Source organism: Epinephelus lanceolatus, chromosome 4 (genome assembly GCF_041903045.1).
Source record: "Epinephelus lanceolatus isolate andai-2023 chromosome 4, ASM4190304v1, whole genome shotgun sequence".
NCBI classification, from domain to species: domain Eukaryota; kingdom Metazoa; phylum Chordata; class Actinopteri; order Perciformes; family Serranidae; genus Epinephelus; species Epinephelus lanceolatus.
The window spans coordinates 1,888,091-1,913,086 of NC_135737.1; the positions used below are offsets into that span (position 1 = coordinate 1,888,091).

At 40.8% G+C, this 24,996-nt stretch overlaps 1 protein-coding gene across 8 annotated transcripts in view; it reads left to right on the forward strand.

Annotated features, from left to right (window-relative positions):
• bcas3 (BCAS3 microtubule associated cell migration factor) overlaps window positions 1-24,996 on the forward strand; it is an 877,760-nt gene that overhangs the window by 34,915 nt on the left and 817,849 nt on the right. For all 8 annotated transcript variants that reach the window (XM_078166843.1, XM_078166844.1, XM_078166849.1 and 5 more), the window contains exon 6: window positions 16,101-16,182. In XM_078166843.1, the coding sequence (XP_078022969.1) occupies window positions 16,101-16,182 (82 nt within the window). The remainder of the gene's footprint in view (window positions 1-16,100; window positions 16,183-24,996) is intronic.

A 24,996-nucleotide genomic window follows, 5' to 3' on the forward strand; every position in this document is an offset into this window, starting at 1 on the left:
TAACTAAGTCTCCTATTCAACATCAACTCTTATCACAACACAGCGGCTGCATCAGGTGAGGGAAGTTTTGCCTACGTTTTAGCAGCTTATACTCAGGCTGACGCTCCTCAGGGGACCCGAACTGTCGCTTTGAGGCTCCCAGGCTTCCAGGTCCTCAAACGTCGGTTAATTTAGGCTGTGGAAAGTCTCTTGGTTTTGGAAAGGAACCACTGCTTTGGGAACAGCTTTGGCAAGTGGCTGGCAGCGCTGGATCCGATGAATCTTTGATGGAGTTGCTGGTCGAATAGTAGCTCCTCTATTTGGTTGTGGCTAGTCGCTCATAATATGGTTGAAAACAATCTCGTCGGCCGCTTGATATTCTTATCAAAGTTATTATTAACACATGGAGCATGGACTGCTGGCTGGAGAGGTGCCAGTTCACCGTCTGAGCACTGCCGAGGTGCCCTTGAGCAAGGCACCGAACCCCCCGTGTGTGTATTTCAGACCTGTGTGTTAATGACAACTCAGGAGGATAAATAAAGTATATTAAAAAAAAAAAAAAAAAAAAAAAAGATAAATTATAAAAAATGTTGCAAAGGTAGAATGTTACTGAAGGCACAGAAAACAAAGGAAAACTCAGTACAGACTAGGCAATCCTGGACGTGGCGAGCAAAACTTAAAAGTAATTTTGATTGTAAGAAAAGAAAGTGTTACGTGGGAACCGAGTATAAGAGCGTAACGGGTTAAAGCATAAAGAGTATAACTAGAAGGAAGGATGGCAAAAGAACGGAAGCAAAAGAGAGAAAAATGAAAAAGGGAAAGTAAAAGTAAAAGTAAAAAGTGATTTAAAAGTAAAGTAAAAGAAAAAGTGAGTGAGATGGGCCGAGCTCAATAGAATAATCCGACCAGGTTGAGTGGGCGTGTTTGGGCGACATTACTCTATGTCGAAGGAAACTTAAAGCCCCTACAAGGAACTTTAATTTTGAGTTGATTTTGGCGATCCTGTGAACAAAAGCGGTAGTGTTTTGCCGGAATGAAGCCAACATTTCCCATGAGCTCTAGCGCGTATTGTCGTAAAGACGCTTACCTGGCTCGCGCATGTGTTTGTTTTGGGGATGAATCAAACAACAAGACGGGAAAACTTTGCCCCCGCTCCTATCGGGGATCCCAGCTCACCTCTGCTGCGCCCCAGCTCCACCTCTCCGGCGTAAGCGCCACTGCCGCCGGGGTAAACGCAGCGGTCGGCTGGTAAGGCTGAAGGCCTATTTGGCGAGCACTTCCACGGCTTCTTGGACTGAGTATGGAGCGGTGCCTCGCCTCTTTATTTCTCAGCACTCGCTGGACCTTCTCGACGCCTGGCTGGTACCTGTCGTCGGCCCGGATGAGGTGTTCCAGCCCCGCGGCCCCTGCTCTCCTCATCCCCGCTGGCGTGGGGTGAATCTGCGCAACCTGCGGCCTCTGTGTGTGGCTCCCCGGACAGCTAACGCTGTGGACCCGCCGGCTCCTGCCAGGATTGGGCTGGTAAATGCTAGATCGCTAGCGGGCAAAACATTTATCCTGAAGGATTTCCTGACTTCCCGAGGATTGGATTTTCTCTGTGTGACTGAGACGTGGCTGACTGTTGGTGAGTCCAGTGCTTTCACAGAACTTTTACCCGATGATTGATAGGCTACTATTTTAACTCCCCGCGGATGTCGGGTCGAGGAGGAGGAATAGCGACTATTTATAAGAGGCACTATAAATGTAAGCAGCTAGGTAAGATGACGTGTGCCGTAAATCGTTTCGTCCTACCGGAGACAGTTTCCTAAAGGTATGGATATACACTGTCCATACACACTATATAGAAATAGCTCATGCTTTCGCTGGTCTCATGCAAGCACGCACACGTAAGCGCGGAGCACAAAGAAGCAGTCAGAGCTACAGGCTACAGTGAGGCTAAAAACAGAGTTCATATGAGGTTTTTCGAAACAACTTTTTATGTCGGGGCTTCAGGACACTTGGATCATTACGGATGAGCATGTTGGAGATATTTTGTGGTTTCGATTTTGTGTTCTTGGACGTTAGTCTGGGGCGCCGTCAGCCATTAGGTGTGCTAGCCGCTCCCCCCGCCGATCTCCGCAGGGGATGTGCGGACTCTAAAACTTCACCAGAGCCTCCCTCGGCATGAGGGTGAGTAGATAATGGCTGAAATTTCATTTTTGGGTGCACTATCCCTTTAAAAGCATAGTTACTGACCTTAGTCTGGCAGTTAATCTGGCTGAGTTGTCAAAACGCTGGATTTTCCCAGGATGGTAATCAGCAAACTGAGATCTAGATGGTTTCCAATTGATCCCTTTACCACTCTTGATGCCAGGATGACGGTGAAAGAGTTCTTTAACTTTGAGGTGAGACCGCGGGCAAAGCCATAAACATTTGACTCTCAGAGTGGCCCATCTCACTTCTGTCCATTTACTTAATCCTACAGTATTAATATATGATTGTATATGTATGTGAATTTAATAATCATATGTGTATAATAACAGTAGAGGTATGACTAATAATAACAGCAGTAGGAGGCTGGAGATGGAGAAACAACTTTTCAGAAACTAAGGAGAGAGGGAGAAGGAGAAAAGGGGCTTGGTGTATTATATAGGAGGTCTCCTGGCATACAATGTAAAATGCCATAGGCTTGTGCTAATAATGTTAGCATGGTGTATTTGTTTAAAAAAACATATTTAATATAAGACAGTTGTTTTGTCAGTGAAGTTTGTGAGTTGCAATGGAGCCAAATTGTGTGCCGTTACCTTTGTCCCTGGTTTTATATGAGAAGATCACTAGTTGCTAGGCTAATTTATACAATGTAGAATGTTAGCATGTTGTACTTGTGGGGAAAATGTGTCCGGATTAACACAAGTGTTTGTCTGTGAATGCTGCAAGTTGTAGTGAAGTCAATTTGTGTACTAGTGTTTGAAATTGTCTCCATGAAGCCATATTTAATGTGTGTTTTGGGTGTGTTTTGAATCAATTAAACTTTACAGCACCTCACAGAAGCCTCCTCTGCCAACTAGTTTTTTGGAGTTGTAACTGCAGAGTGACACAGACACACCACCGCAGAAGTAAAAATGCTCACAACTGCATAGGCGACGTGCGGAGGCTACGTGTGGAGGCTACGTGCGTAGGGTCTACGCACAACCATAAATCCCCTTTGAGGAAGCTGCTGACTTTCTCCACCGTAGTCCCACTGACTGAGATGGGGTCATGTCTTTATGTCTGTTGCTTCTTGTAGTCCACAGTCAGTTTCCTTGTTTTGCTGACGTTGAAATGGAGGTTGTTGTCATGGCACCAAGATGTCAGGGCTCTGACTTCCTCACTGTAAGCTGTGTCATCGTTGCCAGAGAACAGGCCGATGATGGTTGTGTAGTCAGCTAACTCAATGAGTTCCAGCACACTCATGATGTAATGTGGAAGATGGCCACAGGATGGAGAGTTTTTGATAATATAAGCTTGTTAATATGACCTCTTTTATTTACAGGTCAGAGGTGGACCACAGAGATTGAGTCTTATATTAAATAAATAAATTCAAACAATGGTCATAAAGGCATGCACGCTATAAATACTGCCAGACATAAGTGTTGTTTTTGGTTACTGCTAATTTTTGCAAGCTGCATGATGAAATACATTTTTCCACTCAAACATGTTTTCATGACTGGACCAATGTTTAACCTCAGAACTCTTCCTTAGCCCAAAGGGCAAGATAGAAGAAGCTTCACATCTTTAAAGTCAGTCTTGTAAAGTTTGTCTGCTCTGTAACTTAACAAATTACCCACAACTGTGCAAAGGCGTCACTCACCCAGTATCGCCTTTCATGTACAGGCTGTCACAGAAACATGCAAACTTCACATACATCCTGTTAGATCTAAACACACCAAAGTCCTTAATCATTCTCTCTGTAAACATCCACAGGCTGCGGTTAAGAGGACACACTCTTACTTTACCCGTGAACACACACATTGAACGCTGTGATGTGGCGACTCCTGTGCTGCTAACAGAGTTTCTGTTGCAGTCATTATGGTGGTGCAGAGGATTACAGCTGTTTTAGCCACACTATACACTCCCAGTGAGATACAAGCTTGGGGAGGCACCTCTTTCAGTTTTATTTGAATGCCAATTCTGATTCACACAGTGCAGGTGTGCTTGTTATCACACCTCGTTCCTTCCTTGTTTTTTTCTTTCTTTTAGTTTTAGAAGTATATGGGATATTTCTGGGTTGTGTTTTTTGCAAGGTTTTAAGTAAGCACCGAAGGTGCCTTAGTCTCTGGCTCTTGAGTGGTTTTGAAGTGTTTGTGACAGTTGCTAAGCCAACACCCTCTGTAATGGCCTGGCAGAGTATGAACATACACGTGTACACACACACTTTCACACACTCACAAGATGGGGAATTCTAACTGGTTGTATGGATGCTGACAGAGCTGTTGAGGCGATGTAGATTACTGCCGTCTTACCATGGAGAGGTGTCATCCACCACAGCCTGATAAGAGGCAGACTGTTGTAGACTAATAGTCTCTATGCATACGTGTTGAGATGAAATGACCTGCTTGAAGAAAATTGTCTGCAGCAAGTGTCAGTGGATGTGCTGGGGATGTGGAGCTGTATTTGTTGCAACTCATAATGTAATAATCGGCTCATAATGTAATAAAATCATGAGCACATAACGTAATAACGGCTTTGCGCGTAATGTAATAATGTAATAACCTATTACATTATGAGCCTTACTGGCGTCGCTCATAATGTAATAACAGTTAATAATGTAATAATGGCTCATATTGTGAGAAAACTGCTGCATTATCATCATTTTTACATCTTAGAGGTGCAAATAAAGCAAACGGCATGGGTTTCAGCGCGTAGTTAACTAAATTAGTGAAACCAAGAATTATTTAATCGTAATTGCATTCTGACATTTTATTATGTAAGATGTATAAAGTTGAGCCACTAGGTGGCACCCGTGTTAGGTATTTTGGGCCTTCGAGAATGCCATGCTCACTTCCACTGTCTCATTGTTGCAGGTAAGCAGTTGGTTGAAAGTTTAAATTTGACGGATGAAGACTGCTGCATAAGTATTAGTAGGTTATACAGAGTGGCTGGACGCAATAGTGGCCTTGCGTCCAATATCAGGCAGCTCTTCAGCCAAAATGCCAGATGGATTACAGCCTGGATCGTGACTTAACATATATCCTTTGGATGGGTCCATATTAAAGACATTCATTGGAAGAAGTAAAGTTTTCTGTTCTTTTTTTTCTTTTTCTTTTTTTTTTAAATCCCATTCTCTTCGTTAAGCCTTGATCTGAGTGAACACTGGCACAGTCACTGACAAATGAGCCCCCTGGACTTGATTTTTGTTGGCAACTATAATTTATGGTTATGTATTATTTATGCATATTGTTTAGTTAAATTTATTTGGACTGTTTTTACTTGGGTGTCCTGACAGGCTGTGTTTACATTTTAAGAGCTTTTGAGCTGGTCCATTGTTATTACATGGTTCTAAAACGCTCTTTTCATTCTTGCACAAGTTCCAAAATAAAGTAGTAACCTATAAACAAATCACAGTCAAACACAAACACAGACCTCTGCCCTTGAGTGCACTCTCGTTGTCAGTGTGTGCAGTTTTGACCTAAAAATGATGATAATGCAACACTTTTCTCACAATATGAGCTATTATTACATTATGTTATGTTATGCTGTTATTACATTGTGAGTGGCGCCAGTAAGGCTCATAATGTAATAAGTCATTACATTATGCACAAAGCTGTTATTACGTCATACGCTCATGATTTTATTACATTATGAGCCGATTATTACATTCTGAACTTTTATTACATTTCTGTTATTACATTATGAAGCGTTATTACATTATGAGCCATTATTACATTATGAGTATTACAAAATGTTGTATGTCCAGTTTTGTCCCAGACATGTTGAGGTGTTAACTTGTAACTTTAGATAGGAAGTTTCCTTAATACAGACACCAAAGTGAAGTTTTAAGTTACCAATGCATTGTAGGATTTTTTTTTGTCCCCTCCCAAACAAAGTTGTTCGTTGTTTTCTTCGGAACTTTTTAACAAAACTGGCTTGAAAGTTTTCAAATTGACAGAATGTTGGGTCTGTGCTAAGGTCAGGCTTCTTTTAGCTGACACATTGGTATCTCTATATCCCTCATCAATACAAATTTGTGGGGTCAATAAGAAGCTGTTTTTTGATTCTGAGGAGATGACACAGATTCTGGTGTTTAAGTCTTTTCACTAATTTTTTCTCCAGTGTAGGCGGACAGGACAGTTTTCAGTGTGAAATCACATCATTGTCATTTGGGAAAAATCTGTGAAAAAGTATCAGCCAAATCCTCAATTATAGCGATTATTGGTATGTGTGTTTAAGTTGTAATAGGTTGCTGCATTTTTCATTTTATCTTCAGATGGATATTGATGATTGATCTCTGGGGTGACCTGTAAACACTTGGATGTCAAAATCTTGCCATATCTTGATGGTTAATACTGCGATTTTGTATGCAGTAATGGGAAGTAACTGATGGCTAGTATTTCTCTACAGTGTTGACACACAACTTCGAATGCCTTCTATATTATTCTTTTTTATTTCATTCCTTACATCTTCTAGTAAAGACACACTGTGTGAATATCTCAGAATATGTGGGGATAACAGTTTGACAGGAGAGAGCATTATTGCAATTATTTGATAATAATGTTAGAAGTAATTCATATCTGCTTTCAAACATAAAGACTGGCTCTCATGGGATCTTAAGTTACAATGTTAAATTGAAGTAAAATAAACTCATAATAATATGAGCATTCCTGCATCTTACTTTACTATTCAGTTCCATAAGGAGACAGATTTTTGTTGTCAAGGTCCTTGAAACTGATATCAAAATAAATAACATTCGACCTTTCCCACAAATCTTTTTGAAAGCACATCTAAATAATGCAAATATGTATGGAACAAACAAATATGCAAAGGTAGATCAGTAGATCATATAGGCCAGACGGCTTGCCTTACATTGAGCTGTGACAAAGATGATTGCACACACAAGCAGAGAGCCAGACCCTGGACTGCCAGTTTCTGACCTCATGATTGTCGCAGCTGCAACAGGGACAAGCCAATTCAATGAGCTATGCTTGCTAGTATTAACAATAAAGGCATCAGTTAGCTAAAGGTAAAGTCTTTGATATTAACAGTTAACGTTAGTTAATGAGTCAGCAACTAGCATTTTACAGTGAATGAGCTGAAGATCATGTTAATGTTACGTCAGCTATGAGGAGTCAAAACTTGGCAACAGCTCAAATCATGTTACTATCAGTAGCCACTGACTGACTCCTCTTCATGCCCTATGGGACATAAGGTTGCAATGACATCTGTTCATCACATTTTGTCATTGGCAATATGCGTTGCCTCTCATCCATGACAGCTGTATCTTGTTCAGACCACACACCAGCTAGCAGGGCTAGCTAGCTTTTTGGAGCGCCCTATGCAAAATATTGTTTCACCCCCATTGCAGTCTCTTATGAATACACACCATATCTGCATCATATTCCATTATATGCATATATATGCATGTATATGTACATGCATGTATATGTACATGCATAAGTGTGTGTTGTAATCTGAGTCTCTCTGTTCTTTTATGTGGTAGACGTTCCAGCTGCGTTTGGATGTTCATGTGAGTTCCTGTGTGTATATCCCACTGGCTTGATAATCTTTATAGCTCGGCACTCTGCTCATATATACTGATATTGCTGCCCAGACCTACTGTAACTGGACGTTTTTGTCGTGGAAATGCAGCCCCCACCAACTGGTTCACCCTACATCCCCACATTTACACTATCATCTCTGTCAGCAGTGTTGTCGCTGTTGTTCTCGGCTAGTAACCACCTCAGCCACATCCATGTTGAGAGCTGTGTGCAATCCCAGCTCACATTGTGAATTATATATATATATATATATATATATATATATATATATATATATATATATATATATATATATATATATATATATATATATATATACATACACCAATCAGCCAAAACATTGAAATCACTGACTGGTGAAGTGAATGACATTGATCGTCTTGTTACAATGCCATGTTCTTCTGAGGAACCTCGAGTCCTGGCATTCATGTGGATGCCACTTGACACGCACCACCCACTCAAACACCATTACAGACCAATACACCCCTCTATTGGCAACGGCACTCCCTGACAGTGTTGGGAACGTTACTTTAAAAAAGTAATTAGTTATTAGTTACTTTCCCCAAAAAGTAACTAATAACAGTTAGAAACTGAGTTACTGCACTATAAAAGTAACTAATTACCTGGAAAAGTAACTATACCGTTGCTTTTTTATAAAATGCCCAAATATGTCAAATTGCAGAGGTTCTGTCGCCATGCCTTGACAGGTCAGAGGCCCCACCGTAGATAGGACTTGGCTCTGACCCATTGGGGCCTGGACAAAGGACCTCCGGGGTTCCAGCTTGTCCCACAGATGCTTGATCAGACTGGGATCTGGGGAATTTGAAAGCTAGGTCAATGCCTTGAGCTCTTTGTCATGTTCCTTGGGCTATTCCTGAGCAGTTTTTGTGGTGTGGCATGGTGCACTGCCTTGCTGGTGGGATTCTGTCATCAGGGGTGCTGTTGCAATCAGTGGGGGTACATGATCAATAACGATATTTAGGTGAGTGGAGTGCATTAAGGGGCATCCACATGAATGTGAGGACCAAAGGTTTCCCAGCAGAACATTGCATTGTAATGAAATGATCAATGTTATTCACTTCACCTGTCAGTGGTTTTAATGTTTTGGCTGATTGGTGTATATACTCTGAATATGGTATATATCACATTTGAATGAAGTTTTATGATATGAAAATAAAATAATAATAATAATAATAATAATAATAATAACTCAGAGTGAGCTGTTATGCGTTTTCTGTTTTGTGAACAAAGGGGTGCTCTCATTTCATTCTTATAGTTTGGGTTCTTGGTTCTTTGGTTGTATGCACACTTAAGAGAGAGACAGCTGCAGTACTCTGAAGCTTAGTAAGTCCATAAGACTCATGAGGCAGACAGCTGCGGTAAATAATTTGACAAGATCTGTGATAGACATGGTGATACACAGCTGATGCTAGGTTTCATCTGAGGCTTTCACTAGGTTAGTAAACGTGTTTGTGAATTCATTTTTAGATCCTGAGATACTTCACATAAAAAAGTTTACTTCAGTTTGTTTTGCAGTTTTTCAGTTCAAGTAGTGCTGGATCACTCTAAGCTTGTGTAGGCTACCTCTATGGTTTTATTGCTGCATGTTATGGCAGCCCATGAACAAGCACCTGTTATTGTCTGATCCCTTAAGCACCTGCTCCATCCAAACCTCCAATATGTCCAGGTCTGTGTTAGTGAGCTGACTCGCTAGTGAATATGCCCCAGATATCTGTTCACAGCTTATGGTATTACATTTGAGAGATTAAAACAAAAGAGCAGACACTGTGATTCCACAAAAACATCAGAGCAACAAATGAAATGAATATAATGAATAACGGTGTGCAGGGAAAACAACTTTGAAAAAGCAATTTGGCATATTACATACGCTGGGCCACTAATGTAATGGTGGGGATGTTGTTGATGGCAGTGGATGTCACACAGAGCCACGTAAGGCGAGGATGAGCGACGGGGTAATGCACAATAACCCATTAACCTCCATCCCGTCCCTCTTCTTATTTTAATCCAACAAATTCTATTATTCCCCCTTGCAGGTCCATTTGCCTGTAGAGGAATCCTACCCTACTGCCAACCTCTTTTTATTCCAGCTATCAGTGTTCGTATAACCTGCTTGTATCTCCAGTGTTAATCTATCACCGCTGGGCTTCAAGCACTTTGAATAAAAACTGCTCTAAATCCGCCACTTTGAAAAGGCTACTAATTGCACAAAAGAGCAATCATCCCCTCAGATGGGTTAAAATACTTTAAACAACCAGATTAAAGCACTAGTCAAGTGATAATGCAGGTTTCACTGTAATTTAATGCATAAAAGAAATGCAAAAATGGGGCATTCTGCGCTTAAAACAGCGTGCTATTACACACGCTAGACACTGCCAAGAGCCTCACAGGCCACTGACCTAATACACTGTCATCACATGAGAAGCCTAAACCAGGCTGGGCAGACACAACCACATATCCATTTAAGTGCTCAAAACTGTGGCTGTATTTCCACTGTAAAGACCATAAATACAGTAAACTTTAAAATCATCCCAGTGTTTCTCCCTGAATTTAATTTCAAGCTTTGCAAATTTGATCAGTGAAGCAGGTTAAGGAATAGCAGTTTTAGGAAAGAAAAAAAAAAAAGCACTCGCAGTCCTTGGATTTTTCATCATCCGTGAAGCAATGAAACACTTCACTTAACCGTTAACTATTAACAGCCAAGAATACTTTTGACTGGTTATGCATGGTGGCCCATAGAGTAATTTTCTCACTCTTTAGTTAACTGCACTGTGCACCAACAACACTGGTGGGAGCTAGCAAGTGGCACTGCTCACTCTGCGATTAATGCAAGTAACGCTGTCCCAACCCAACACCTTTGCTTTTGAAACATGGTGGCCATCCTCTGGTCTCCCTCCAGATAGCCCTGGTGAGAAATTGGCAAAAATTTGAGCTGCAAACCCCTTTTAACATTGTTAACTATGGTATCATTATTAGCTGTGTTTGCACAGATAGTAGGGTCAACACAGCTAGTGGTGCATAGTTAATCATGTTAAAGGGTTTTGCAGCTCTAACTGAAGCTGCTGACTCACAGTGACTACCTGGGGGAAACCATGGATTACCAAGAACCATCCAGGATGCCATGAACACGCATACTCAAGCTCATCTGGAGTCTCAATGTAAGAAGAGCCAATTGCTAGCTCAAATATGTAACAAAAAGTTGAAATAATAGGAATAGCTGGAAAGGGCAAATGGGTGTGATTACTATGAATGTCACTGAAAATTTGAATAATACCTAAAATGCATGAAAGATGAGATGCTTTGTTAGGTCTGAGTGGAATTTCTATTCTATTCCAGTATTAAGAAGTAGAAAAGATTTTATAAATGAAAAATTTAAAAAAGCCTGTCAAAGTCCTTTGTCTGTGTGTGTGTCTCGAACTGCACAAATTAGCTCATGTCAATCACTTGTGTTTCTGTCTGCAGTCCAAGGTCGCCATTGTAATGCTAACTGCTGATTGACTCCTGGGTCATGGTTAACTTCATAGAGATTGAGTTGAGGCACACCTTTTAAATATCTGCTTCCCTGTCAAAACCTGAAACTTACATTGCATTTGTGAGAGATAGGACACCCTGATGAACTCATTGTGTGAAATCTGTTTGTGTAGTGTCAAAAATGTGAGCATTGCTGCAGGTTGAAAAACTGGCACTGTTTTCTTACAGAGATTTCTGGTCTCAGTGAAAGTTTCTCTCTAATCTGGCTGTGAGCTTTCTGTCCAAGACACACCAGTGTAAACATTTTTACTAAGCTCCAGAAGGGTCAAATGTTTAAATATGGAAGATGTGGAACATTTAAATGTTTGAAAGGAGTTTTAGCTGAGAGTATGAATGAGTACATGAGATTTTAAAATTCATGAAAATGTCTTAATTGTGAACAAATCATCCATTCATTTGAATGCAGAATTGTTACCAGAATATATAAGAAATTTCTGAAAGTTTGAAAGGTACGAAATATTAACTTGCAGCAATAATGTCCAAATAGATTTAATAGTTTTTTTTTTCATTTTTTTCTTGAAGCTTAGATATCATACTGTATTAGCACTAGCATCAAAACATTCCTGACAAAACCTAGCCCAATACACAGCCAAGATTTTTGATATACTAGGGTTATACATTCCCCAAACAAAACCCTCAACACTCAGAACATTTTGACCAGAAACCAAAAAGGATGTCTTTAAAATGTTTTAATCATCTGAACTTTTTATAGTTTGTCTAATCAACTGTGCAAATAAACTCTTTGTATTCTGTAATTTTGGGCCTAATAAAAGTCTTATTGAAACATTTAGTCTAAAATACTGAAAGTGACTTATAAAATAGCCATTGTGTGCAACTTTTTAATTATAAAATGCAAACTTCCCTGTGGTTGCTAACACACATACATTCACTATAAGCGGTGAGAATAGGATGGTGTCTGTCACAGCCACAGAGCAAAGGAAATGACATCATGGGCTTCTGCCCACGTGGTATTAATCAGTATCCCCAGCCCTCTCCTGTTGGCACTGTCACAGTAAGTGTAGGCAGCTCATTTGCATTGCGATGCCACTGAACCTTTATTTTGAGCTCAGTAGATTTTACTTTGTGGTTCGGCTGGAACTTCAACCACTGGACCACCCTTCTCCCTCCTATTTTACCCCTGTAATATGAAAAAAACAGTTTCATGCAGTTGGAGTGGATTATTTTTCTTACAATGTGAACAAATATGTTTGTGCTTGTGTTGTTCAGCAGAAATCTCCACAAGCTTTTATTTATTTTTTATAAAAAATGGGACAATATGTATTAATAAACAATTACTTAAAATTACTTAAACAATTACTTAAATACATGAGATTATAGTCAGGCGGCTAATTTCTGTCTCCAGTCCCATGGCAGGTTGAAGTTAAACACAGAGAAGGCAACAATAAGAAAATAATCTAAGTCAAACAGAGTAAGACAAGCAAAACAACATACACAGAAACATGGTAGACCAAGAGTTGGGAGACCATAGGAATTTTTAGATATCAAATGTCTCAAAGTATCTGCTTGTTTAAGTACTTGTTATATTGCACATTGCTCAAAATTGCACCAAATAGTAAAGTGCTAGATTGAATTGCACGATGCCCATAGCACACGAATGCAGGTGTGTGTCTAAATATTGCACAAAATTAGCATACATAAGAATAAGAATAAAAATAACTTTATTCATCCCTAAGGGGAAATTCAATTATCTGTCAGCTCATCTATTATATGTCAAAGAATTATAAAGCCTGATGGCTGTTGGTATAGGATCTTCTGTATCTCTCTGTCCTGCATCGAAGAGAGAGGAGCTGGCCACCACATTTTTTTGGTCCCTCAAGGTGTTGTGGAGTGGATGATCTGGGTTGTTCATGATGGCCTCGAACATCTTCAGTGTGCATCTCTCCACCACCTCGTCCAGTGTGTTCAACCTTACTCAAGTCACAGAGCCAGCTCTTTTGACTAGTTTGTCCAGCCGCCTTGCATCTTTGTGTCTGATGCTTCCTCCCCAGCAGACTGCAGCATAAAACAACACACTTGCCACCACAGACTGATAAAACATCTGCAGCATCTTACTACAGATGTCGAGAGATCTGAGCTTCCTCAACAAAAAGAGCTGGCTCTGCCCCTTTTTGTAGAGAGCGTCTGTGTTTAGGGACCAGTCCAACTTATTATCCAGGTGTACACCTAGATACTTATAGCTTGGCACCACCTCGATGATGATGTGGATGGTGTTGAATGCGCTTGAAAAATCAAAGAACATGATTGTCACATAAGCGCCAGGTTCCTCCAGATGAGCTAGGGCACGGTGAAGCATGTAGAGGACAGCATCGTTCACTCCAATGTGTTGTTTGTATGCAAACTGCAGGGGGTCGAGTTTGTCTTTGACCTCAAGTCTCAGTAGGCGTAGAATCAGCCGCTCCAAGGTCTTCATGATGTGCGAAATGAGGGCTACTGGTCTGAAGTCATTAAGTTCAGCTGGACATTTAATTTTTGGTACCGGCACAAACACAGGAAGTCTTCCACAGTGCCGGCACCCGCCCCAAATGTAGACTGAGGTTGAAGATCTTGTGGAGAGGTTGGCGCAGTTGGGCAGCACAGTCTTTGAGGAGCCTTGGACACACACCATCTGGGCCAGCAGCCTTCCCAGAGCAAAGTCTTCCCAGCTCCAACCTTACCCCCATCTCTGTGACAGACAAAGGTGGAGGCACAGGTGTAAGAGGGGGGGTGGCTGCCACATTGGAGTTGTACACAAGTTGTGGAGGTGTAGGAGGAGGAGAAGCAGCATTGGAAGTGGGAGTGGCTGCTGGAATGAATCTACTGAAGAACTGATTGAGTTCATCAGCTCTTTCTCCATCACCCACTGTCTTTTCTTGATGTTGTAACCAGAGATGGTGTTGACTCCTCTCCACATTTCATGGATGTTGCTGTGTTGTAGATTCCTCTCCAGTTTCTTTTAATATTCCACCTTTGCCATCTTAAGTCTCTTCTTCAACTCATGTTGCACTTGTTTGAGCCATGCTGTTTCACCATCTCTAAAAGCTGCCTTCTTCTCATTGAGGATTGCCTTTATGTCACGGGTAATCCAAGGTTTGTTATTGTGGAAACAGTGTACAGTCTTTGTAGGTGTGACTGTGTCTCTACAGAAGTTGATGTAATCAGTAAAACAGTCAACCTGTCTATCAACGTCCATGATATTCTCCTCTGTTTACAGCGGCACATCCCAGTCTGTGCATTCAAAGCAGTCTCTTAGAGCCTCAGTAGCCTCTGGTGTCCATTTCATGACTGTGAGTTTAGTTGCAGGCTGCCTCCACACACAGGGTTTGTAACATGTCTGCAGAAGAACCAAGTTGTGATCTGACCTGCCCAGTGGTGGTAAGGCAGTGGCTCTGTAAGCTTCTCTGACACTGGCATACAGCGGATAAAGGGTTTTATTTTCTCTGGTTGGACAGTTAACAAACTGTGTAAATCCAGTCAGGTGAGAGGAGAGGGAAACATGGTTGAAGTCTCCTGATATTATCAGTAGTGCCTCAGGATGTTTAGTCTGTATCTTAGCAACAAGTTCATGGAGAACTTCACATGGAACTTCAGCAGTTGCCTTGGGTGGGATGTACACAAGTATTGTTATGATATGACTGAATTCTCTTGGTACATAATATGGCCTCATATCAACTGCCAAAAGTTCAATATCTGGACAACTCATCTTCTCCTTGACAGTAATATGTGCAGGACTGCACTATCTCTGGTTCACAAATAAAGCCAGGCCCCCACCTTTTTTCTTGCCACTGGCATTAGAGTCTCTGTCCGATCGTATGAGAGCGAAGCCAGGTAGATCCGCGTTGGAGTCTGAGATGTTTTGATTCAACCACATTTCCGTAAAACACATGAGACTGCACTCACAGTATACTTTCTGAGTCTTCACCAATATCTGCAGTTCATCACCCTTGTTGGGCAGAGAGTTGACATTTCCCATAATGACTGATGGCAGAAAGGGCTTATATCTCCACTTCCAAGCCTTCACCTTTGCACTAGCACGGCAACCATGAAAACACCTCTTCATCTCAGTTGGAATAGGATGGTGTCCTCCAAACTTGCTCCGTTTCAACGAAAAAAGCTCCTCTCTTGAATAAACTCTTCTCCTCACAGACGTATCCATTAGTAGTTGAAAGAATATAATAAAAATTCAGTAAAACTAAGTAAAATTGCAGAGCTACCAGACTTTGCTGCTACTAGTTGAAGCGCATGTTCTAAAAAAAGGTCTATTGTGTACGCAGTACTGCATAAAATTGACAATGGTGTTCTAACAATTTGCCTCATAGACAAATAAACAGTTCAAACAATTTAAACATTGTTAATGATCACAGTCCTCGTTTTCCAATAGCCATGCATTGAGATGTTTGGTGAAGGAGGTTGAGAGTTGGAAATTCACGTAAAGTACTTGGTATTGTGTTCCAGGTCTGGGATGCACAGTAAGAGAATATTGCTTATAGTCCTTGTAGTTATTTCACACTTTATTTTGCTAAGTACAGAAAAAATAGCATAGTTATCCCAAGGTGTACTTATGAAGACCAAATGAAGGTGGTATTTCCAGACACACACTCAACATCAGACAGCAAGAGACAGGAAATGATGCCCTTAATAACTGACACCTGTGAGTACAGTAGGTCATGTGGCCACGGGTAGACCGGTAGATCTCTGGGTTGCCTAATACCTTATATGTGGTTTAAGCTTAACTCTAACTGTATTGTCCGTCTGTATTCTTAAGTACAGACTGTCTCTTTTCTCAGATCTACCAGATATGTGATATTCTACATTATCTTTAATTCAAATTATTTCTTTCAGTTGGCAGGGGAAGCCCAAGAGCTGTTCTCAGTGCGCCATGGTCCTGTGCGAGCTGCTCGCATTCTGCCAGCACCTCATATCAGTGAGTATCATCAGTACTTTAACCTCACCTGAAACATGAAACAACAAACTTCAAAGCATAGACTGCACATTGTGACTCCATGTGATGCTCTGATCTATATATTTGCATATTAGGGGTGTAAAGATCCATTGACCTTGTTCAGTCAATCTTGTTTGATGTATCATTTCAATAATCAACAATCCAATGTCATTGATGCAAAGTGACAAAACGGGAAAAGAAAATACAGGTCAACAGCCAAAATATGTCATATGCAAACACTGCCGTTAAGTATGGAAGACGAGAACGGCCATGTTTTTTATTGTTTTGGGGTTTTTTTGTGCACTGTTATCTCGTGATAGCGACTTATTATTTAGTTATCTCGATGTAACAAAGATTGTTTTCTCGTGATAACGAATTAATTATTTCGTTATCTCGATATAACAAAGATTGTTTTCTCATGATAATGAATTAATTATCTCGTTTTCTCGATATAACAAAGATTGTTTTCCCGTGATAATTGTCAAGTCTGATGATTGCGCACTGGTTAATGTGATCGTCTTGATTTCAGCCTACAAGAGCTGCTGTGGTCCTGCTAGATGCCTCCTGCTGCTGCTGTTATCATTAGTCACACTTCTACTGTTATTATACACATATGATTATTGTCACATACCATATATTTCCAAATAGTCACCCGGTGGCAAATAGCCGCTGGGCACCTAATAGCTGCTGGGGGTTTGACCCCATTTTGCGTATTAAACGCCAGTCTGATTAAACACTGGGGCGATTATTTCCTCATTCATTCCTCATTCAGTCCCTCAAGGAGGGACAACCCTGCAGGCAGGCTGTCCCTCCTTGAGGGACTGTTTGCGCTTTTACACATGGGTCGGTGGTGAAGTGGCGCACATGACTCGTGCTGTGGACAGACGGACGGACAGACAGCCACGTATCTGAAACAGGTAATCCATCTGGCTACATCTTTCCCACATCAAATATCCGTGATCACCTACACCCTACACCAATTCCGTGTCCTCTCACCACGGATGCTGTGATTTGATGGCCCAGTACTCATTTTAGCCCACTCTTAATATGCAAAATGGGGTCAAACCCCCAGCGGCTGTTAGGTGCCCGGCAACTATTTGCCACCGGGCGACTATTTGGAAATATACGGTATGTGACAATAATCATATGTGTATAATAACAGTAGAAGTGTGACTAATGATAACAGCAGCAGCAGGAGGCATCTGGCAGGACCACGGCAGCTCTTGTAGGCTGAAATCAAGACGATCACATTAACCAGTGCACAATCATCAGATCTGACAATTATCACGGGAAAACAATCTTTGTTATATCGAGATAACGAGATAATTAATTCGTTATCATGAGAAAACAATCTTTGTTATATCGAGATAACAAAATAATTAATTTGTTATCACGAGAAAACAATCTTTGTTATATCAAGATAACGAAATAATAAGTCGTTATCACGAGATAACAGTGCACAAAAAAAAAACCCAAAACAATAAAAAACATGGCCGTTCTCTCAATCATGGTACAGTGATTTGTTTTCCACAGAGCTCTACGGTGCGAGCATTTTACTCGCATTTGCAACTAAAAATAGTTTTGTGCGAGCAAAAGAAATCATTCAGGAGCACGCCGTGCGAGTACAGATTTCAACCAGCAACAGGAACGAAAGGCGAATCCTGCCAGTTGTGGGTTGAATGGGGGTCACAGACAGGAATACGGTGGAGGCTCTGCCATATTCCTGTCAAATACAGCGGCCATAGTGCTCCGCGGTGCAAGATAACGGCTTACCGGCGACCGAGAAGCCCAGCTCCAGGTCCAATAATGTCCTCTTCGTTGGTGTCATGACTGCCCAGAAATACCTGAACAGCCAAGCCGTGGCGGCACACAGGTATGTGACGTGTCAGAGGAGAAACGAGCCGTTTACATTTCTCTCTTTGTGGCAGGTCATGGCCCACAAACCTCACTGCAATCAAGGGACTGTTCTTAACTTATCAGAGGAGGAGGGTGGCTGGTTGATTTTTAAGTGTGTGGAGTCTTGCTGCTATTTTAATTTCAATGTTAGACATTTTAAAGATTTCTTGTGTTGATTTATTTTCTATTTATTAAGGGGCCAAAGCAGCCAAAGCAAACCAGCTATATTTTTTATTTAATGTTAATGTTCAAATTTAAAGTTTGTTTATTTAACCCTGTTAACAATAAACGGGTCAGTTTCTCATACCAACTGTTGTGGATCATTCTAACTAACCCGATTAAGTAGTTGTTCTTGTTAGAGTAATATTGCTTGATCAAACCTTTTCTAACATGACTGACAACAAAATAAGTGAACATGTATAATACGCGCTTGGATCGGATTGGTATTGGTATAGGCCAAAACTCAAGGCTGTAATATCGGTATCGGATTGGAAGTGAAAAAGCTGGATAGTCACAACACTAATACACATGCAGACAGGCCCGAAATACATGCACATGCATTAAATGGAGAGATGTCAGGGTGAGGAGGTTGCCCATGGACAGGCGCCACCGGGCGGTTGGGGGGTTTGATGCCTTGCTCAAGGGCACCTCGGCAGTGCCCAGGTCCCTATGGACTGAGCTACTGCCGCCCAATTATGATTTGTATTAAAGTGATGAAAAGATTTCTTCCAGTAAGCTTCAATTTAAAGTAAACTTTACTGCAATTAACTGTTTATAATTATTTACAATTATTATAGTGTTGTTTTTTTATCTTTTATGGCCAAAAGCAAAAAAAAGGGGTTGCAGCATCTTCTGTAACTGATTGTGTTAAAAGGGCATATGATATCATCTCATATCAATCACAGGCTGCTAAATTAAATCAATATAATACTGTATCATGATGACACTAGTGATTTCCCCCTACTGCGTATTACAGTAGTTTATACTGGTGATATTGTTGACCTCTCTACTTTTAATGTGAGACAACAAAGGCTGCACCCTCAAGGTTTTCTAGTGTGACAAGTACATTTTAGGTTTTTCTTTGCTGTGGTATTTTTTTTACCAGTTTAATTTTGTTTTTCAAAGTAATCTGTACTATATCATCAAACCCTTATTGGTTGAAGCATATTTTAGATTTTTTCAAATGGGAAGATGGATGCCACTCTCATGTTTCTATGGTAAAAACAAGGCTACAGTTTGCAGCTGGTTAGCTTAGCTTACCGTAAAGACTGGAAACTGGAAACAGCTAGCCTGTCTGTCCAAAAACAGAACAATCTGCCTACCAGCACCATTAAAACTTATTAATTAAAGGTAGGGTCTGGAGGATTTTCCAGTTGCTGTTTGTAAACACACATTCAAATTCAGCCCCTCCTATCAGGCTCAACTCTCCCGGGTGTACGGAGCCCGGAGGTACGGAAGAAGGCCTCACAGAAGAGGTTCAGGCAAGGCTCGCGCTGGTGCACGCTCGGACACGCTCGGACACGCTCAGGCACGGCACCTGCGCTCTCTCATTGGCTGGGGAAATCTCCGCCCAGAAGCGGTCCGAGCTCACAAAAACATCAAAATACAGTTAAAGGGCAGGAGCTCTGCAAACAGAGTCACCACCACACATGAGTAGAAGCCCATAGGTGATGATTAAGCAGGATTTCATTCGTATATGTCTATATTTTGTTTTGTTTGAAAATCCTCCAGATCCTACCTTTAACAGCTTGTGTAATTACCATGTGCAAAAACCAAAGGGCCATATCACAGCATTTTTTGCAACTGCATCTCAAGACATGCTGGTTTTGGGTCGTGGGCATTTAAATGGTAAATGGTAAATGGACCTGCATTTGTTTAGCGCCTTTTTAGTCATCTAGTGACCACTCAAAGCGCTTTTTACACTACGAGTCACGTTCACCCATTCACACACACACATTCATACACTGGTGGCCGAGGCTACCATACAAGGTGCCACCTGCTACTCAGTTTTAACACACTCACACACCGATGGAACAGCCATCGGGAGCAATTTGGGATACTTCGACATGCAGCCTGGAGGAGCCCGGGATCGAACCGCTGATCTTTCAATTGGTGGACGACCCGCTCTACCTCTGAGCCACAGCTGCCCCTAAAGTGGTGCTATATCATTGAAACCAAAGAGTGCTTCATGCTGCCTAATCCAAATGTTAAAGTCAATCTACGATTTGTGTTGGCCTGAGTTGGTGCTTTCTTGCTGCCAAAGCTTTGCTAGAAACCTCTTGCTGTGTCTTCACTGTTCCTTTAGCGAGCTCTTTCTAAATCTGTCTCTTTTAGACTCATGCATATTTTGCCATGTAAACATACTACAGCAGCAGATCGTCTCCCTCTCTTCTCTCACCATGCATACACGGGAGTTGGTTTCGTAAAGTGATTCAACCTTCGGTAATGTAAAACTACTTAGCGCTCGCAGCTCGACAAAAAACTACATATATGTGAATGTGCGATAGTTAGAGTAGCCTAACAGCCTGTTAGAGAAGAAATGGCAGAGCATAAAGGTTCAGGTGGAAAAAAACCCCATCTCTGCTAAAAGGGAAATAAATTGCCTAGATCCCAGGGTCCATTTTTTGTATTTGGGAGCTGTTTAAATGTGTAATTAGTGGTAGATTTTATTTTGTTGTACTATTAATATTGTATACAGAATCTGAATCTCACTCTGAGTTACTGTTGTTGTTTACAAACTAAAGAAATGAGAGATCAGTTTTGTTCATATTTGAAGGTAAAGTGGTTAACATGTAAAACATTATCACTTATTTTGTTGCAATACCGTTTTCTTAAATTGATAATAAAATATAAATACATTTTTTTCTTTTACTAATTAGTCATATCATCAAGAATATTATCGCAAAAATACCTTGAATTATAGTGATATTATTTTAGGGCCATATTGCCCACCCCTAGTGATTGGACCTTTATACCATGGTCTGGGTGAATACCCAGTTCTGACTGACTGCAGGATGTCCACTAAAACCTGATATAGGACACCTTCTAAGTATTGCTGGTGAAACGGTCTGTTCAGTGCTCTAAATTAATGTGCTAGCTATATAATAGTATCAGCCTGTGTCTAATACGAGTAACCATAGCAAAAGGGATGCAGTCAAAGCCCTTGTTTACAGTTTATTTCCAACACTGAGTGTCGTCCTTCAGTCCTCTGAACACCACAGGAGGGAGACTCTTATGCTGTGTTCACACTACGAGCGACTCAGCAACAGACTACAGTTCATTTTCAATGGAGGCCAGTGACACAAGGGTACAAACTGACACCCAACACTTGTTGCTGCTGACAGTCATGGAGCGCTACAACAAAAGTTCTCAACTTTTTTCAGCACTCCAATGATGCAGTGAGGCATCAGCCAATCATATAGTTTGTTTTTAGCTATGGTACTGTGTTATTTACCTTAGTTAGCTGATGCTATGCTAGCTTTCTGTGTATTGCAGTGCATATGGGGATGCAATGAGGTGGTGAAATGTGGTGTTAAAATGGGGCTCATCATAGGCAGATATTTTATGTCCAAATACAAACTTTAGATGACGTTCAGTCGAGGTGCTTTGTGGCAGGTAGCTGGTGGTGACTAACTATTTTAATGAGCGCTTGAACAATATTTCAACAGCGATAGTGATAATGTTGCTTGGCTCACTGTTGCTTTATCGATCGTAGTGTGAACACAGCATATCACACACGCTGCAAGAAGTACACTGGCCCTCTAACCCAACCGATACTTTGTATCACATCAGCGATTATCTCACATTCTATTGGCAGTTCAACTTGCTGTTTCAGGCCGCGGCTGACAGTAATTTTACACATGGCGTATTATTTGTTTGTGAAAATTTTGATATTGATTTGGGGACATGATGATATGGCTGGATAGCCAGCTCTTCTTGTTGATAAACATCCTGCCAAATTATGTTTATTGTTCTTGACTTTGAATCTTGCAAGCATAATGGTAGCTGTCAAAGGGTTCTATGAGCTAAGCAAGTTGTATCTAAGGTTCATCTTATTTACTGGAGCAGTGAATGTTTCCATTATAGTAGAACCTTATGGGGCGGTAGTGATTGTTCCTCCAGGTATTAGGTAAACCCTCAGGTGTTACCAGAGACACTTAGCTTGTGAAAAACTTAACATTTTGATTTAATTATTTTTTTCTTTGGCAAGTGACCATGGTATAAGCTGCATAATGCACTTTGAGGTGTCCATAATCAGGAATTAATTGCATCTGCGAAAGCAGCTGTCTGCTTTGCAATGGACAGTTCACCCCTCCCCGTCAGCCATTAATTCCTGATAATGGACACCTCGTCAGGCATTATCCCTTATGTATTGGACATAACAAAGTTGTCATGACAATCTAATGTTCTGTATCTCAAAAAACTCTCAATCTATCTATGAAACCCTCAGTGAATCTTGAAAATTCTGCTGGCCTGCTTAAATTGTGTTATCTAGCAGTGCAGAAAGTGGAGTGAACTGTACAGGTGTATGGCCTGTAAAGCTAGTTGACCAGCAGCTGGCGCTAATCTCTGACTCTGAGCTGCTGGTGGTCTGTGCTTAGAGCAGCACAGCAGTGTACCTCATTGTGTTTCATGGTGCCCGGGAACTGACAGTTGTAGTACGCTGACAATGTCACTGTCTTGCAATAACATAGGTCATTTTTATTGACTTCGGCAAATAATTTATGCATTTAGGAAATACAGTTTGTAGTGACAGTTGTTGCTTAAAAGTATCTTCAGATGTGAACTAAAAGTTTTTTGTAACCTAAACCTCTGTTTTGGTTAAACAGAGGTTTAGGTTACAAAAACGTTCTGATTAATGAACATGGTTGGCACAGCTAATAATGGTTGCTAAGTAGCAGAGCTATTACAGAGGATGTTCATTTTATGGACTGAACAGATGCAAAGAAAAGTATCAGTTGCTTAAATGTTATGTGTTGTCATCAGGAGGGTGTGGTTGTGTTGAGATAGCTCTTGACTGACATCTTCCAGACGTTCCAATGACTTTTGTTGTGGGATAAACCCAGCTTTTATCATTCTGATGAGTTTAAATTTGGTGACCTACTGTAATTTCAGCGTAGTTCAGCCATTTAAGTGACCCATTTGTAGCCACACAGGCTTAACCATGATAAATGTGTATCTATCAGACAAACACAATTTGAAACAAGTAACTTCTTAGTTGTGCATTGCCTTAAATGGCCTCGTCATGATAGGATGGATTTGGCACAGAGAGCTGCCTCATTGGGAAAAATATTATCTCAAGTGTGTCAACATCAAGAGGTTGCAGGACAAATATCACCCATATGGAAAATCATGGTAACTTTGTTCTCATCCCTCAATTTTGTTAAACAATGCTCACCAAGTTGCATGAGGTTATATTAAAATTTCTGCTTCCACAACTGCTTATTTTAATCCTGTTTCCACTTTTTATTTTCATATTAATTGATGTCTCAACAACACTGCAACATTTATCTTAATTTATAAAGTTACTAATAGTGAAATAGTCACAGTGATGACAAACAAACTGGCTCCACTGTCTTTTTCAGACACTGGGAAATTGAATGCAGCATGAATACCAGTGTTCATATCCTCAAAGCTATGGTACAAATGGTTTCAGGGTTCCATGGATTAGATCCTTTCCAGACATAGAGTTTAAATTTGATCTCTGCAGGTGTCAATCAGGGGTGAGAAGGCTGCTATATAGCCTCCGGTTTGTGGCATTTTTTTAGTGAGAAAATCGTCTTTTTTGTTCTCCGTCTGTGTTCCGGTCTTTTGGCAGATTTCAACAACACACAAAGGCTGCATTTGAAAAGCGCTGGAAGTGGATGAAAGCAAACCACAGTAATAAGAAGCAGCACATAGCCCCAATACATGAGGGGAGCAATTCTCTCAGCAGAAAATAAATATGAATTGTACTACTGGAGAGAAGGACACTGATTACAATCTGCTAGGGTGCAAACAGTGTTGTACTGTGGTGAGCCACTAAAAGGCCAATTGTCTGGAATGTGAGGCTGTGGGTAGGAGGACTTAGAAGGACCCGAAAATAGGTATTGATTATAATAAGGCAAGGTTCCACTTTCCTATAATAGAGAGGGAAGTTCTGGTTTTCCAAAGGGAGTAAAAGCGTTTATCCACATCCTCTCTGGGGTTAACAACCTGCGATCTTCTGTTGTCTCGGAAAATGAGGAAACACCATTCCCTTGATAGACAACAAATAAGTATTGCAAGAATGTGATACATAATATGTACTGCTGGTGTTTGAGCTCTCTTCAATAGAGCTACAGGGATGCTCCCACACTATAGAAACATTTTTTTCTGAAATTTATAAGCAAGTTGTTTGTAATGTTTGAGGCCATAGTATTATCTGAACATGCAACCATCCCCTCTGTTACGTTAAAACATGCAATTGTCCAGTACCTGCTTCAGTTACTGTCCATTACAGTGGCAATCAAATCAGTCTCTCTATTCATCAAATGTTGCATTTTTTCATAAAATCTTTATTAATGCAGCTGTAATTAGACTCATATATAATTCTCAGTGTGATGACTAATGACACAAACATTAAAGAAAAAAAGGACCCTGTCTGGAGTGTCTGGTTGGAAAGACACGTTTGCTCTCATGCCATACCACAGGAACTCGGTCTGATTACTGACAAGCTTCAAATTGCAGTCCTCTAAAGGATAATGTAAGTTCCCCCATCCCCTCAATCCCCACATCCTCCGTTCGTCTTCAAGAGATAATCAGTGAATATACTGGATCAGTACCTTTAATGCAACATGTTTTCTCTTCATTTTTAAAAAATATATGCCTGCCAGGTTTTTAGCATGCTGTAATTCCATTCTCTGAAACCCCAAAAGAAAC